This window comes from Cyprinodon tularosa, unplaced genomic scaffold (genome assembly GCF_016077235.1).
Source record: "Cyprinodon tularosa strain WSP-4 unplaced genomic scaffold, ASM1607723v1 ctg214, whole genome shotgun sequence".
NCBI classification, from domain to species: Eukaryota; Metazoa; Chordata; class Actinopteri; order Cyprinodontiformes; family Cyprinodontidae; genus Cyprinodon; species Cyprinodon tularosa.
The window spans coordinates 2,654,148-2,671,507 of NW_024038796.1; the positions used below are offsets into that span (position 1 = coordinate 2,654,148).

At 37.3% G+C, this 17,360-nt stretch overlaps 3 protein-coding genes across 4 annotated transcripts in view; 1 reads left to right on the forward strand and 2 right to left on the reverse strand.

Moving 5' to 3' along the window:
• igsf9b (immunoglobulin superfamily, member 9b) overlaps positions 1-2,191 on the forward strand; it is a 40,144-nt gene extending 37,953 nt beyond the window's left edge. The window contains exons 20-22 of one of the 2 annotated variants that reach the window (XM_038285696.1): positions 29-198; positions 366-547; positions 896-2,191. In XM_038285696.1, coding sequence (XP_038141624.1) covers positions 29-198; positions 366-535 — 340 coding nt within the window. In that variant the 3' untranslated portion in view covers positions 536-547; positions 896-2,191. The remainder of the gene's footprint in view (positions 1-28; positions 199-365; positions 548-895) is intronic. The other variant, XM_038285697.1, reaches the window with a different exon arrangement.
• A 4,006-nt stretch (positions 2,192-6,197) lies between these two features.
• On the reverse strand, positions 6,198-11,827 carry es1 (ES1 protein, mitochondrial). The gene is made up of 7 exons (XM_038285669.1): positions 11,600-11,827; positions 11,479-11,531; positions 11,280-11,393; positions 11,058-11,189; positions 10,851-10,943; positions 6,523-6,688; positions 6,198-6,423 (listed from the first exon to the last, which is right to left on the reverse strand). Exons 1-7 carry the CDS (start codon positions 11,714-11,716, stop codon positions 6,289-6,291), a joined length of 810 nt encoding a protein of 269 aa, XP_038141597.1. The 5' UTR covers positions 11,717-11,827; the 3' UTR covers positions 6,198-6,288.
• A 1,512-nt stretch (positions 11,828-13,339) lies between these two features.
• Positions 13,340-17,135, reverse strand: tmem127 (transmembrane protein 127). The gene is made up of 3 exons (XM_038285761.1): positions 16,375-17,135; positions 16,126-16,290; positions 13,340-14,817 (listed from the first exon to the last, which is right to left on the reverse strand). Exons 1-3 carry the CDS (start codon positions 16,610-16,612, stop codon positions 14,507-14,509), a joined length of 714 nt encoding a protein of 237 aa, XP_038141689.1. The 5' UTR covers positions 16,613-17,135; the 3' UTR covers positions 13,340-14,506.
• Between the last annotated feature and the right edge of the window lie 225 nt (positions 17,136-17,360).

Genomic DNA, 17,360 nt, shown 5'->3' on the forward strand with positions numbered 1-17,360 from the left:
CCTCACCACTTTCTGTATATCTCATTAGAAGGAACACTTCAGTAGATGAAAGCTATGAGTGGGACGCTGCTGATGCCTGTTTGGACTCCGAGGTCCTGGAGGCCACCAAGTTTGACCAGTCTCAAGCTGGTTTTCAGCAAAGCCGAAGGGAACTGGGATCTGATCAAACTGGCGGCCTCCGGGATCAGCAACAGAAAGGTGATCTTTTTATTCTTTCTTTTTTTTTAGGGCTGCATGTGTGATTGGTGGTGTGCTTCATGCGACAGTGCTGCATGTGTTCCACTTATGTTCCAGTGCTATGATTTTTGTTAGCTCATCCCATGACATTTCCCTCCATGCCTTTCCTGTCCCTGCTGCCCACCCAGGCCCACCTCCCCCCGTCAACCCTCCTCGCTCGCTAAGTGAGGCACGCTTCACCGCTCTTCGCCTGGAATTGCAAGAGTACAAGCGGGCTCAGGGGTCCGCGTGTGCCCTGGAGCCCCGCTCTCATCCCGACCACGATTCCGACTCAGACTCCAGCTCAGCGCTGCTCTAGCAGCTGAACTCGGTCCGTTACTCTGCTTGAACCTCCCACCTTTTTTTTCCTCATTTTTCCTCCTGCCAATGTTTGCCTGCTTAAATCCAGTCTGCATGCCTGTATTTTTTTTAAACTATCATCTCTGTATTTTCACATTTTGTCAGGTTACAACCAGAAACCCTCAGGTATTAATGTTATAGGCGTATAAACCACATAGAATCCCAATAAAATGTATTATCTGTGATTACAATGTGACAAAGTGTAAAGATAGAGACCATGGATGTAGATTCTTTAATTTGAGCTGCTTTTAAATATTTTAATCTCGTTTTAGGGCTTTTTTTCTCATCCTGTTCTACCTCTTTTCTTCCTCCCCTGCAGATGCATCAAAGGACAAAACCAAATAGCAGCTGTACTGAGCACACAACAGCACCATGGTCCTAAACACTGGAAACATTTCATTCTTGTTAAAGATTTGAATCCTCTGCTGCAGCCTTTTCAAGACGACTGAAATGTTCTCTTTGTAAGACATCCTCAGCTTTTTTGATTAGTGTTCTTCCGCTTGACTTTGTTTCAGCGTCAAACCGACAATCAGATAAATTGAAGAGATGGAGTCCTGTAAGGCCACAATTCAGGATAAGACCTGCTTTCTGAAAGCGGCAGTCCGCTTTGCAAATCAATGTTTTTCTACTCCCCTATTAGTGATGCCAAAAGGTGCTCTTCACAGTTCTGTAGGTGTACTAGATAAGGTCTCTCTGTGAGAATCGCTTTATCTGTACAGTGTCCCGTGAATGAATGGTGCTAGTTTTCCTCTCCATGTCCACTTACATTTATGACGCGGTATGAACAGATAGGTAACTCCAATAACTACTTTAATCCAAAATAGCCCTGCTGTTTCACAGTACATTTATGTTTCACCTGCCTATTTCCTGGAATCATCCCCCCTTTGTTTCCCATTAACCTTAAAGTATTTTGTTCAAAGTGTATAAATGTTCATAAGTATAGTTTATTGTGAATAAGTTATGCTTTTATGAAATCATCCTCGTTACCATTTAATATTAAATCCATGATTTTACCCGAAATAGTCTGACATTAACGGAGATGATCTTTGCCTTATTTTAGTTTATTAAAAAAAAACGACAGGACGGCGTTATCCGACAAGCGAAGATAAACAAAAGCGTGATCAGAGATTGAAGAGTATCAAACACATTTTTCTCCTCATTCTGCATTGCGAGTGTATTTATTGAGACGAGTAACGATATGCAAAAATGTTTACAATTCACATCCCTGATGTGATGGCAGCACTGTGAATATTTCATAGACTTATGATTCTATATTTGAATCGAAAGTCTGTCATGAATTGTGTGCCGTTAGCCTGCTGTATGTGGTGTTTTTTTCTCTCGTTTGTATTTCATCAAACAAAAAGCAAGCTGTTTTTGTACGTAACTTGTTAAAATGATGTACAAGATGTATTTGTAGCGATACTTTGGGAAGAGAGCCTTGTTAATTCTTTTTTACTCCAGTTTTCCAGATAAAAAAAAAAAACACACATGTGGAATGACCATGCATTCCTGAGGATGGCTTAGGAAGCCTTGTCAGAGAGGAACATTTTATACCCCCTCACCTGTTTTTGTCATTTTTACATGTTTGTAAATGAATAAATTCTTATATCCTGAATGTAGCTGACTGAGGTGATTTTTTTAAGCTGTTGATGAAACAAGTAATTGTCCATAGGATCCTTTTTACTAAGCTGCATGGACGTTTTTAGCCTATTTTGGGGTTGCTGAAGCAACCCAAATTTGAATCAAGGCACCCCTAAAATATGAGGGTTTTTTTAGTACTGTATGCGCTTGTTACAATAAAAAAAAAAAAAAAAACAGAAGAAATGTGACATTGTAAAAACTATACAGTATTTGGTTACTTAACCCCTTCAATTATGTTTTGGTTCATCAGAAATAATAATAAATAAAAAAAAACAAGTCTGATGGAGCTCCTTAACTAAAATGTTGACCAATGCTTTGAGGAAAACACTCCATTCAGGTGTTTCTGAAATATTCAGTCATATTTCTGCACCTATTGATGGTATGTTGGTGAAATGTTCATCAGCGGGGTGCTCGAATGTTTCTGAAACTGGTTTGTTTGATTATCTTTAAAACCACAATGCGATATCAATATTTACATTTACCGAATCATTAGTAAATCATTACAATTTTTTTCAGTTTTTAGTTATTTGAATTTACAATCAATTTTATGATTGCCAGTCTAAAGAGGGAGAGGTGTACAAAGGTCAGGAAAAAACACAGGTAAGAAAACAGAATAGCAGCAGTTGTTAAAGTGGCAAAGAAAAACTTTTTATTCAGTAGATTACTTTACATTTATCATGGAAGTAATTTTGGCAAACACAAAAAAGGAATCTCAAAAGTTTCCATTAAATTAGATTCAAAAGCTTGCTTTGCTTGTCCGGTTTCTGGCACAAGTCTAAGATACGATGCATTAGTGAATAATGGAGTCAGTTATTAGCAAAACACACTGAACAAGTTTCAAAAAGTGTAGAAAACAGTGAAATTGATCTTGTCTGACCAGACAGCTCTCTAAACCTCTGATCCTAGAATCTGCCCTGCTAAATTATATAAAAGCCGGTGTAAACTGATGTAATTAGAATAGCTCTGAAAGAGTTTAATTGTGAGAGGATAAGATACAGTAGCTGCCAATTTAACTACTCCCAGCCAGTAGGTGGCACTCTCCTGTTGTTATCAATGGGTTGCCAGGTTTGCTAATGCTAACATATATTCTTGTCTTTATTTCCTTCTTTCTATCTTCATTTTGGTAGAACTCTAATGACAACTTATTTCGAAAGAAAGACAGACAAATAGAGAGTAAGAAAGAAAGAAAATATAACTTCAACGTAGCTTCTTAGCGCTTTTGAATCCTATTTGAACTGATGTAACAGGTACATTTCTCCACTTTGAGATCAGTAGCCCAAAGTCAATCAATCAATTAAGCGGCCACCATTGTTAAAAAAACTGACTGTTATTCACTCTAGTTTTTTGGGGGCTTGAATCTGAGAAATGCAAAGTAGAGAAAAGGTCATTTTTCAGTCACATGAACTCTATCTTATGTGACACCAGGAGTAGATATTTATATATTTTGGACCTGTCAAAATGTATAAAACAGTTATTCATATACTCTTGTTTTTGCTTGTTTGTTTTTTTTATTTATTAATAGCATACTTTTATTTTGCACCTCCCTAGGCGCCCTGAATTTATTTTATTAGAATCCTTTAGCTATGACCTTTAAACTGAATTAAGTTAAAAATTAGTTCATAATCCCTTAGAGTAATTATTGTTTAGTTATTATTTGAATTCAGTTCAGTACTACACATATATATACTATATGTTATTTTAATTAAATATTTTAAAAAGTTGCATTTTAGCTGTGGGAGGATGATATGCATGTTTTAAGTCAATCTAAGTAGCTGTTTCAGGCTCCAACTAAATTTAATTTCATATAATAGCCCCTTTCATATTCTTCAGTCAGTGTTACTCCATAGTTCCAAGCTTAGTCCAAAATGCTGCAGCTGTTCGAATCAAAACTACAGAGCTGGGATTTCTCTATTGTTTCTCTATTGTTTTATTTAGCTCTTTTCTATACTAAAGTTTTTGTTTTTTTTTGTTTCCTATAAAAGTCTTTCATACCTGATTCATATAAATGAATCACTTCCTTGTTATGTCATCAAGGCATGAAGGAGCTTGTTTATGATTTTTTTTTTCTACAAAAAAGCAGTTGATGAAAGCTTTATAGAACTTTAAAATATTATTTGGTACCCAAACAACTTTAAATTTTCCTTGAAGAGTTAATGATCTTTAGAAATTGTTTTCTGTTTCTGTTTTACTAATAAATCTAGTTGTGTCCCTGATGTGCTCACCAATCCACGCTGACGTGAGCAAGATTACAACATTTAATCATGAATCATCTTGTTGTTTCAACATACCACAGCTGCTGTGTTAGTTCCTCATTCAGGAGAAAACGGAACTTAAGTCTTATTCATGTCAGGCTTGAGCAGGTTGAAGAAGTTGAAGTCTGAATCAGCACTGAACGTCATATTTGGTTAACTCTGTAGTTTTAGTTTTCAGTTGTGCAGTCTTTAATAAAAATTCAGAGAAAAGCACATGATTTCTCCTAATCTGGAGAATTTAAAATAAAAGAAATGAAATTATGATATTTTTCTTGTTTTTGGTCAACACTACAGAAATAAAGTTGATTATAAATACAGTAATAAGGCCAATGTAATCTCTCCAAGAGAAAAGAAAGTTATGTTTTTGGAAACAGCCAATTTCTTGAATGACACACTTGATCAAATTTCAGGTTTCGGCTAATCATTAAGGAACCCTCGTAGAGTAGCATTTATATGCAATAGCAATCAGACACGACCCAAGAAAAAATGTCTGACATGAAATATCAATAACAAGCTGATTGAAACTAGAGAGAACATATTGATCTGTTTTTGTGGCATATGCATATGATTCAAGGTGTAAATATTCGGGAAAGCAGAAAGTAAATGTACAGATCTGGTTTAAATGGCTGTTTAACTTCCCTGTTCATAGGTTATTAGTAATAAATAAGACTATCTTTACCTTTTTCAATATATGATAATCTCATATTACATGGAATTTTTATACCCACAGTGTAATGTTTAAAGCACATATTTCTGTTTATTATGATCATTACATATTAAATCTAATGTGGACCAATGTTCAGTTTCTGTAAAAACTGAAATATAACCAGAAATCTTTTCATATGAAGATTGCTAGTGTAGAGTTTTCCATTTAATACTTTAAAACAGCCTATTTATGGGGGAGAGTTATGGCCTGAGAGATTACCAGCAGAGACCCTCAACAACGACGGCAACTCATAAAAGATCAGAATTCTGTATCAAAACTGTTTTGCATCAAGCACAGAGTTCTTTAACAGCGTATTTAAAAAGTTGAGTGGAATCAACTTTTCAATCAACTTTACAAGTTCAATCAAGAGCTTCCTTTGTTGACAAGCTTCATAGAGATGCTAACAAAAGTACAATTATCTGGCTTAATGATTGGTCAGCGCACTTATCTGTACCAATCTGGACTAATCTGGGTTTCCTTCACACCTGAGCAGCACTGCAGGCACATCAACAATAAAATTTGTCTAAGTCACTGTGTCCACTGTACAGTGCACAGGTTTCAACCGTCATTAAATGCCCTCTGCTTTCCTACCTGAATATGAAGTTAACATCAGCTTTAAGCTTTAGCTTAATAGAAATATACACTTGAAATACATCATTATTTTAAATAGAGTGATCACATAGGAGTTTCAGTTGTTTCAATTGTTGGGGGAGTGGCGGCCTAGTGGTAAAGGCATTGCGCTTGGATTCCAGAGGTACTAAGTTCAGGCCCCACTCCCACAGACTGACACTGAGTTCCTAAGCAAATACCCTTAACCCCACACTGCTCGCCAGTAGCCGCACAATGGCATCCCACTGCTCCATAGGGGGATAGGTTAAATGCAGAGAGTTCATTTCGTTGCTCTGCACTGGTTACAGTGTAATGATAAAACGCTGGAAAAGGAAAAAAAAAAGGAAAATTTTTGTAATATTTATTCGACGGTAAGCACACGTTTTCCTAAAATAAATGTTATCATAAAATACTCAATTTGCATTTTATCTAGTGCATCTTTATTATATTTAGGTGAGATTTTATCACAGTATAGAGGTGAATGCTGAACATTCATGACAACCTTTACTTGGAGGACAAACGCATCACATGTTTGACCATATTTCCAATACCATCAAATATATAGTGGTAGTGGTAATCTGTCTCCCACATGAAGGATGGAGTGCTGACCACTTTATTCTTCTCATCCACATGGGTTTCGTGAAAGGAAAGGTTAAGGTCAAGGCAGCAGTGGAGTTATAAATAAAGATGAACAGGCTTTATAATGAATTCATCATTAGAGAAGCTTTGGAAGGATATGTATGGCTCACGGACAACATGGCGAGCACCCATGCTCTTCACAGCCTCCACCATGTTGGTTTGAGGCCAGTTTCCCCAGTTGGTTTTTTCATCCCGCTCATGGCCCATGGTCACCTCAACGCTGGGCAACACGCGGCAGGCCAGCAGAGGAGCCATGCTGGCCAGGCTGAAACAGGAGCAGAGTCTCTCATCATTTTAAACACCAGTCATATCATAATATCCTATTTAACAAAGTGAGCTTAAACCCTGTACAATGTGTCTGATTACATGTGAAGTACATAAGAATTTTTTTAGCTCTATGCAAAGAAAAAAAAATATAGACCTGAATTATTTATCTTGTGAGCAGAAACGTTTGGCTTACACATAATCTAGCTTTTAATTTCATTTAACACCATCATCTTATCTACATAGATGCAGCAAGCTTTCTGATCAAGTAAAGCATGAGATCAAAATTTTTGCAATTTAAACTTCCCTTTATGGCTCCCAGTTAAATCCATGATAGAATTTTAAATGATCCTTTGCACATATAAAGCCCCTAATGCTCAAACCCTGTGGTCCATCAGAGATTAGATCGTTCCTTATGTTCCTAACTGAACTGTTTGCTTCTAGATTTCTTCCTAGATTATCTAAAAGTAGAACTGTAGATATTTTGGTCGTCATGTTCATTTCCTGCGGAATTAACTTCTAGATTTAGTCAGTCAGGCAGACACCCTGTCTACTTTTAGGACCTTTATCCTGAGCTATCTCTGTAATAGTGCTGCTATAGGCTCATACTGCTGGAAAAGATACCCATCACCTCTGTCCCTTTCCTATTCTCCCTTACTACTCCAATTATGAATTAGCTGCTGTTACATATTTCATTTACTAGGATTCCTTTTAGATTTTTTCCTCACAAAAGTAAAAAGCTGTTTCTGCTTATCTATGAAACCTTCAGGGAAATTGGGCATAACCTCTGCCAATGGTGGCAATAACTTCATGTTACTTGATATTTGTCTTTTCTAAGTAAAACTATTAAATAATCTATTGCTGTCACTGTGTCAATGATGCAGTCAGATTTTCATCAACTAAACTAAATGTTCCTAATTTAGATTGAATCAATAAAGGAAGCACTGCTGCATTAGCTTTTCATTTGAAATAAAAAGTACCCCTAAGTTTGCTCTTAGTGTTTTTTGTTTATTCTGCTCTGTCTGCTGTAACCAACACTCAGTTCCAGCAGATGTCGGTCTCTTTGCTGAACCCGGTTCTGCTAGAGGGTATCGTCCTGTTAAAAGGGGGTTTTCCTTTCCATTGTCACCACATGCTTTATCAATTTGAGGGATTTCAGCAAAGTTATTGACTGAAAGCAGGTATAACTTCCACTGTAACAACATATTTCCCCCATATCATTGATTGATTATTGTTATCTCTCTTTCTATTACTTGTTGTTTTACAATAAATTTTTATAAGTATTTAGCTCTTGTGGTTTGATGTCTATATTTCTGTTTTTAACCACTGCCAAACACTGTGGTAAATCAAACCTTATGGTCCCAGTTAATATTTTAAAATATTGATAGAAGTTATATATTTGATCATTATACCAATCTAAAACAATGACAATTTACATGGTATTCAGGCCAACCATAAGTGGATGTAAACGTTTCACTGGTGCAGTGATTCAATGAGCTGAACATATATAGTACCCAGATAAAGTTTATGAAAATGCTCTCTGTACCTGCATTAAAGATTACTGTCAGACTTTAAGGTACCCATTTCCACAAAAACAAACACATTTTTTTAGTTTGTTTCGGCAGCCATTGTTTTTGTGGAAATATATAGTAATCTACCTTACATTCTGTTAATAATTAATATAATAATAAATTTTTTTTTCAACTGTAAAATAGAAGTAGGATAGAGTTCAGCAACCGTTGTTATGGTGACCATTTCTTTTTCGTCTCTTCTGCATCCAGCTCTGCTCTTCCTAGTTTTTCCTGAAGTCCTAAATTTCCTTCATTTACCCACCTTAAACTAGAACCCACCTCTCATCTCATCTGACCTTAGAAGTCCACGCAGTAGTCATCAATCCCTGTCTAACCAGACTGGGACCTGCAGCTCTGTTGCAGTTATTCATTTTAGACCGAAAATCCTTGTAGGGATTATAATAAACTTATGTTATTTCTTTAGAATTTCTCATAAAAATAACATTACAGACATTAACGAGCATCCTACATGTTGGTCTGTTGTAAAACAAAAGAATATCTTCAGAGGCTTTTCCAGATCAGCTGTAGAGACAGACTGAAAATCCTTTCTATCTATAAATATCAGCATCTACTAAAATGTTTTAAAGAAACCCTAGAACATCAGCTGCAACATTTAATTTCCCTTTAGGATAAAAAAAAAGTATTGAATTGAGTCTACACTGCAAAAAAATTCAATCTAAATAGACACTTTGCCAATGGAAGAAGACAATTTACATTTAAAATAAGAAAAAAAAAAATTGCCTTGTCTTATTTTAAGTGCACATTATCTAATTATTTTATTTTAAATGTAAAAATACTCATTCCATTGGCAAATTATCTTATTTGACTACTCAAATTAATGGTAAATACACTTAATGTAATTATTTTTTGCTGATTTCTAGATCGTTTTTGCAGTGTAAAGTTTAACCAGGAGGGACCAAGTCTAGGTCTTGAGAGCTACTATCCTGCAACCTTTAAATCCAGCCCTTCTTTCCTTCAACATACCTTAAAATATAGAAAGGCTTATTACCAAGCTCCTGCAGAAATTAATGGCTAATGAGAAGGGAATTCAGCCTTTTAATTTTGCTCTTGAGGCAGATGGATCTAAATGTTGCAGGATAGCAGCTCCTTTGAGGGCTGAATTTCTGGTCTACACCTCTGTATAGATTCTCAGTCATCAACGACAAAAGCCTCCTAAGCCTCATTAGATGGTTAAAGTCCAGCTGGCTTCTTTTTAATCACTTGAGATAATGCATCAGGAAGCAAACTGATCCCTTCTTCCTCACCACCCAGCAACAACTCTCCTGTTTGCAGATTGTTTTTAAAGCAGTCACCAAGAACAAGTTGATTTTTCACACAATTTTCTTCTGTGAGTAGACTGACAATTGTTCAGGTGTTAAAGAGATAAACCAAATAATTCTATCATGCTTTAAATTCTGACCACTTGTCAGTTTTCAATTGCATGACATTTGTAGCTCTTAAAAAGCAAAATGAGCAATGATTTGCTTTTGAACCTCACCCGGTTTTTTCTGCAAAAGGAAAAAAAATCCTTATCACAGCAATGCCAAACTTGCAGGAACTGTTATTGTAACTATCAAAGAGCCTAACTTGTTGAAAAAAGAAACTTCATTGGATCCAATTCTTTCAGGGCATTAATAGGGAGGGATTACCCTTTGGGGCTCAACAAACTCTTTAACCTTCTGTCATCATGGTGGAGGCCTTTTTACCTGCTCCTCCTTCGCATCCTCCTTCACCCTTTCCAATAATTCCTGTAATCCTCTCCACTCCTCACATGCCACCCAGTGCCCTTTCACCCAACCTCATCCCAGACGTCTGCCCGTCACCTCATCACTCCGGACAGGATCTGTTGTTTTTAACATGTCGCATTAGTTGAAGCCTTTGTGTTAGAGCCTTTGTTGTGTCCTCCCCGCATCAAAGGATTTGCCTCCTTTCACGTTGTCTAGTTTGGGCTTAGGAGCGAGAAGTCTATTTTTACGGCATTGGACTCGCTGCCCTGTCTCCAGAGAGACAATGTTAAAAACTCTCAACTCAAAGGTTCTTAAAAATAAGATTACAAGAAAACCCCATTTTAAAACTGTTCATGAAATACATTTGAAATTGTTCCGACATTTTTTTCCTTTCAAAAACTCGTGAATAGAGATCAGATTTATATCTGTAAACAAAAGACTACTTAGAAGCTTTAGGCTTTATTGTTCCGAACTAAGCCTTGTTAATTGGCTTAACGAACTTTAGGAGAGATTGTGGAAAGAGGCAACATTTCTACCCAAAATGGACAATCAAAGGCTATAAGAACATGTAAGAAGAGATCATAGCATGGCCACCAGAATCATCAGTAAAGTTGTCTCCCTTTGTTTTTTATTTGCCTGACTAAAAATCACCGTCATCAGTTTGTGTGACTCCTTATAGTGTCCTAATTCCATTACAGGGCTGTTTAAAGCTTCTGTTTATGTAAATAGCTGCGTTTAACTAAAATAGAGGCTAATTGTCCCTGACATTCTTCAATTCAGCCTCATGCTTGATGCTATTTAGTACCTCTAATAAAAACTCAATCCACCTAAGTACGGACTATGAAAAAGATCAAAGTATACATACCCAATAGGCTTACTTGAATGGTGGAACTCTTTAAGCACCCTTTCCACATCATTATGCAACTTGCAGTCTTTGCCATCCTTCATGAAGGAGGATCTAAAAGTAGAATAAAGATTTTTACACTTGCATTAGTAATCCAACTGTAAGCAAACTACCTAGTACCTAATATTAATATTGTTTGCACAGCCCAGCTTGAAAGTGACTCCTCACAGATTCTTGACGATCCCATGGCCTCCAGGAAAGATGACAGCATCAAAGTTGTTGACATCCAGAGAGGACAAGTCCTGCATTTGCCTCTTTACCTGACCATGATGGAAGCGAGCTGACTCCATCATCATGTTCCTGTATAATTGCCAGAAATAATCAAAAATACTACCTTGTGGACTGTAAAGTCAAACGGTTACCCGTGCCTTTAGTCTGTGTGGCTCCTACCGGTTATCTCCTGAGATAGGCTGCTTCTTCATATGATCCATCACATGCATTTGCTGCTGATTTGGTGCAAACATCTGGAAGCGAGCGCCGTTCCTGCTCAGGTGGTACATGGTGCTGCAGACAGGAGTTTATAGCCAACATGTCTGCATTGCCTCAAGTGCATGCCATGATGTGAATTTCCTGATCTCTGGATACTTACTACACTCCTTCGTGCACATCAGTTCCGTCCCACCATCCACATCCTGAGAAAACCTGGAAGGTATTGACTCTGAATTGGTACATTTCTACTCACCCATTGCATAATAATTAGATAATCTTACCAGTGCAACATTGGTGTTTCCCCAGTTGCCATAATCTCCATGATGAACGCAGCAGGCAGGCTGACGAGAAAGAACAGCCACGGTCTGTTGTGACAGCAAGGTCCTGGTCGCCAGCATGATTAGCTTTGTTCTCAGTGATTCTGAGGGAAAATACCAGATTAACAGATTGCCACATAGCCTGTAAAGTGGACAGATATTGATCTCACAGAAGATCTCAGTATATATACTAGCAGTGTGGGGCCAAGTGACGTGAATGCATAATCTGAGCTCCATTGCCTTTTCACGACGAGACTTCTTCTTTCCAGAACACCCCTCCCTATTAATACCTTGTTAATTCTTCTGATTAACTTAAGGTATTTAGCCACGGAGTGAAACCTTAGCTCTAGCTAATATCTTAACCCACTAAGAGTTTGGCACTTGATACGGTGCTTTTATTAGGAAACAGTTTGCAACTCAACTTTGCAGTGGGAGACAATTTGCCCTGTAAAGTCCATTAGGATGTAAGGCTCTTACTCTTTATAATGCTGTGTTTTGTCTAGACAGTAAACCCAGAAATACCTTCAACAGGTGGAAAAGTCTGTCAGAGTGAAAATAGCAGCTGTATCTCACACACTGATATATTATGAGTGTTTTTATTGTGAGGATTGCAGCTTAAATAAAAAAATATATATATCAAAAAGTTAGAATTTAAAAAATTATCAGCACAAATATTTTTCACTCAAAAAAGTTGTGACATATTTAATAGGAAAGGTTAAAGAATTAACACTTGATGTGTCAGACCCACTCCATAAGGGTAAGGCACAAAAGGATCTAGCAAAAGAGGTTGGCTGTTCAATGATTGCTGTATCCTGACCTGATCATAGAAAGTTAAGTGGAAGGAAAAAATACAGCAGATAAGTTTGCACCTACTGGGATAATTGCAGTGAAGCGAAGCCATTTTAGTGGTAGAGTTAGCACATCAAGAGCTACTACAGTATAAACAGATGCATGTTGGAAAAAAGGCTAAAGGCAAGTTATTTTTTATTTATATAGCATGTTTCAGTGGCAACACAATTAAAATGAACATGTATAATTAAAGAGGACAAAAAAAATCATTGTTAAAATAAGATTATTATATATTTCATAAAAAATAATTAGTGTAGTGCTGAGAACATGAAAAGAAAGTTGGACTGCAAACTTATGTTTCAATAGCAAAGTCCAAGGCCACTCCTAACAATTCAGCTTTTATTCCTGATTTAAAGCAGCTGAGGGTTTCGGCACTTTGACAGTTTCCTGGGAGTTTGTTTCAGGTTAGTGGAGCATAAAAATAATGAGCTGCTTCTACCCATTTGGTTTGGGCAAGCAGTCAAAGGTGGTTTTAGAGTCCAGACAGGGGCCAGTGCCCCTGTACAGCTGGTCCTGGACCCTGCAATAAAGATATATTTATAAATTAATTTCATATGATCATGCATTGGTACAGAAACTGTAACTAGTGTAACCAATTTCCTTTTTTAACTTTAAAATTTCAGTTAGTGAAAAATCAAGCTGTTGCACTTTTGTCTGCAGTCATGAGATGACATTAATTTCCATCTGCTAGATCAGAAAACCAGTGACTGGGTTATTTAATGAATTAAGCAGAGAACTATTACCCTTTTTTTGTTTCATCCCTGTGCTCTGCAAAACACACACATGTATATATAAATTATATATATATGTATAATTACACATATATTTGCATTTTAAACTGAATCACAGAGAACCTTTAGATGATACTTTAATTTATTGAGATGCACCTGTAGTGGGAGACAGCTCACAGTGAAGATTCACAAAAAAAAGAACAATTTGTCGATCTACAGATGAATAGAAGGCAAATATGACATTAATGTTATAATGGCCACTTTATGTATAAACAATCAATATTTACATAAAGGTGAAGAAAATACAGTGAAGAACAAAATGCAGAAACCAAACAAATGTGCAATCACTACATCAGTCACAAACTCAAACATCAGCAGGAACCTTGTGTGGAACATCCATGAGGTTCTGACCATGCTCCAAAATCTGAGATCAGCAGAGCGTAGGCATGGAAAAACCTATCAAAGTGGTCACACATGGTATTCACAGAGCATAAACAAATTCTTTTTTTTAAAACTCAAACACAACAAAGGTGACATAATTAACATTTATGCTGTGAGGTTTGCTGTTGAACAACGCTTTCTCTGCATCTAAAATCCAACCGTGTTTTTTAAAAACACTAAAAAGTCCTGCCTTGCGATTTCGTAAATGCTTCTGTTATTTCTAGCACGAAGGTGAAATAAGGGATGAAAGTAGTGAATAATAAAGCAAAAGAAAAAAAAAAAAGACAGCACACAGAATAAATAAGGTCCATTGTTGTATAAAATACATGTTTAAAACAATCTTGTCAGTGTTGATGTGTTTCTGCAACTATGCAGCATCAAGAAAAACATACAAACATGACAAGTGTATCAAATGAAATCACAATGCTGTTTAGCAAGGCTCCATCCAAGTCCAATCATAGCTATGGCTGATGACAACATTCAACAACAGCGTTGAAGCTGCTTATTCCGTTTCTCGTGATGAGCGCCGTTTGGTGCTTATTTTGCAGATGACTTTATCTTTACATGTAAGGACCAGATCCTAAAAGCCATTTACATGCAAACCACTAACCACCTTAGCAGTGAGAATTAAGTAAGAATTAAGTCTTAAATTGATACCACCACTAAAGAAAGCTTTCATGCACCCAAGCCACCGTCTTTCAAGGAATCAACGCACTAATTTGTGCACACATTTCTTTCATTGCCAAGAGTATTTGCAAAGGTATCCATTTGATAAATTGAGCGTTGTTTGAACATCAAGCACATAGCTGTGCTCAGAGATATAGATGTTTGCAAGGCCAGCTTGGTTGGATTAGGGCGTGTAGGCGGGTGGCGGCTGAAACTGATTGGCAATGTCATAATCGGCAGGAAAAGTCTCGCTGCTGTCCTCCATCTCTGAGAGCAGCTCTAGGGCCTGCTCCTCTTCCTCAGTGGGGTAGTGGCGGAGGAGGTTTGCAGCAGTGGCGAGGATGGATGCGCCACCTGCACCTGCCACCAGGTAGAAGCTGATGGCAAAAGTGACGTATATGAGAGAGCCGTGGTATTTTTTGTGCTGCTGCTGAAGTGACAAGATCAGTTCCGAGGCCCAGTAGCAGAACCCAATTACTGTGGCACACTGCAAAACTGAAGAGAGAGAATTTAGGTTAGTTAAACTTATATTTTATTAGGTTTAATCAACACAAATCAGCTGATGATTTCTTTTTAAGTGCCCTTTGCTTACGTTTTAAATTCTTTGTTTACTTGGTAAGTTGGCACAAAATGTAAACATCTGTATTAAACCTTTGTTTTGCTTAAGTGCTTTGGCAATATGTTTTTCATTAACTCCTGGATACCCATTGTTCCAAATATGCAAAACAAACCTTTGTATTACCACCACAGCCAGGTAGCATGTGCATTTCCTCTGCACCATTTTTTACACATTCAGTCTGGACCTAGGAACCTTTGGCAAGCTCTTAATTCCGTTGCAATTGAGTCCCTAACGGTGCATGTATCAGTTACCATTATAAAATGTTGTTACAAGTTTGCAATATACCTACATTTCTAAATATGTTTTAAAAAAATATAAAGTACAGACATTTAAACAAATGTTCTACATAAGTAAACAGAGCATTATTGTGATTTTTACTATTAAATAGCGGCAGGCATTTACTGTTAATGTTACAAGTTTCCAGTCATGATAACAATTTTTATTTATCATTTAAATGATAAATTAGAATTCACAATCATAAAACTCCTGAGACTGGGCAAATTGTTAGAAATTTTGTTTTTCTTTTTCTAACATGTTTTTCCTTTGGACACTGAGAAAGTTGAACAATATGATTAAATGCAGTTACTATTAGATTTTTAGCTAAATAAATTATACTTCTCTTCGTAATTGGTGTTTTAAGAGTCACAGCCATACAATTACCCAAGAAACAGTTTGAAAAAGTAATGGGTTCTTGTTAATTTTAGCTTTTAATGTCATCACAGTAATATCACTCAATATAATGATAAGATTAAAAGTACATATTGTATAACTTATAGGTATAATTTGCTTTGTTGTGTAGTTTTATGTGTATAATAACTCTACATTTATTTAGAGTTTATATATCAAAGTTAAATAAGCTAATGGTAGCTAATGGTATTCATGGTATTCATCCTATGTTGAGTGGAGTAATTTTGTTTTTGTTTATCTACAGCTCTTACGGTGTGTCTATGGTGTATTTTCATTTCTGATGATAAATGGGTTGGAATACCCCACCATAGTCCATCAGTTATCATCATTGAGTTTGTCGTCTGAATAAAGTCTGGCTAGACTGCTACACTCAGCCCTACTAAGAAAGGTTTAGATTTGACATTTCTGTCATATGACCAACCTTTAATTTATATGTTAATCTAAAAAAACGCGACCTTTATAAAGAAAAAAAAAACTCCAGTAAGAGGGACCTTTACCTGTTAATATATGTGCAAAAGCATATCTGCGTGTGATTTTTAGGGCAGGATGTTTGGGTCCAAACACATCCAACAAAAAAGCGGTTAGACTACATAATATGCCAAGGAAACAGAAGGCAGCGATGACCCTCAGCAGCAGGATGGTTTGTGGGTTAACACAGTAATCTGAGGAAATAGAGGAAGACATCAAATTACAAATAAACCACTAGATTAATAGCTGCCTACAGACATGTATGTGATTTTTCTCACCCTCCAGAAGCTTGGGATCGATGTACCCCAGGACATCAGCTACCCCCAGCTCCTGTCTGGGACAGGCCCCACCGTGAACTCTTAACCAGGCCGGCTCAGCTAGAGCCGTACACAGCGCTGTGATGGAGAGAGCCCCGGGCAGAGCCGACACCAGGCTGCGCTCCGGCTGCTTGGGCAGGGAAGGGCCCGCTCTCCTTCTTCGACCTCCGGGGAGAGTGGAACCAGGTGGAGCATACATAGTTACAACTTCTCCTTAACACTTGGCGTTGTTTTAAAAGTCAGTTACTCCTTATTTATACTCTTCCTTTTGTAGATTAGAGATCAGTGATAGAGCAGCTCAAGGCCTTGAACCCGGGACAGATGAGGATACCTGGGCGATACAGGGATGACAGCGACGCTGGACTCTTTTCCGATCAGATATACACAATATGTCAGAAGAAAAGCGGGGATGATCGATAAAGCCAGTATTTGCCACAAGAGCAGACAATGAACAGATGGTTTCCTGGCCTGTTAGCTTTCCTGTTAGCCTGATAAGCTAACACCCTGTCAACTTCAAAAAGCAACCGACTCCCTGAACAAGAATAAACCTAACACACAAAAAACAATGTAGAATACAACTTAAACACGCGTTATAGACAAATACGCTAATAAAAATATACGGTTACTTTGGTACGGAAAAAGAAACACAAAACAAAACAAAAGACAGCTTACGCTGTTTTCCTCGAAGTGTTGACTTCCTGTTGGCACCGGTCTAGGAGTGGGGGCTGTCGCCACCTACTGGTGACTAATAAAAGAAAAACACTACAAACTACAAACTGTATTACTCCAAAAATGTTTCTCTTATACGCGTCGTTCAAATATTTTAGTCCAGTTTGAGATGTAGTCTCTGGTCTGGTCCGCTTGGCTCTTACACAACCCTGGAAATAAATCACCTGGGCTACTGCCATTAACACCATTGTTTAGAGAAGTTGGAATTGAGCCTGTAT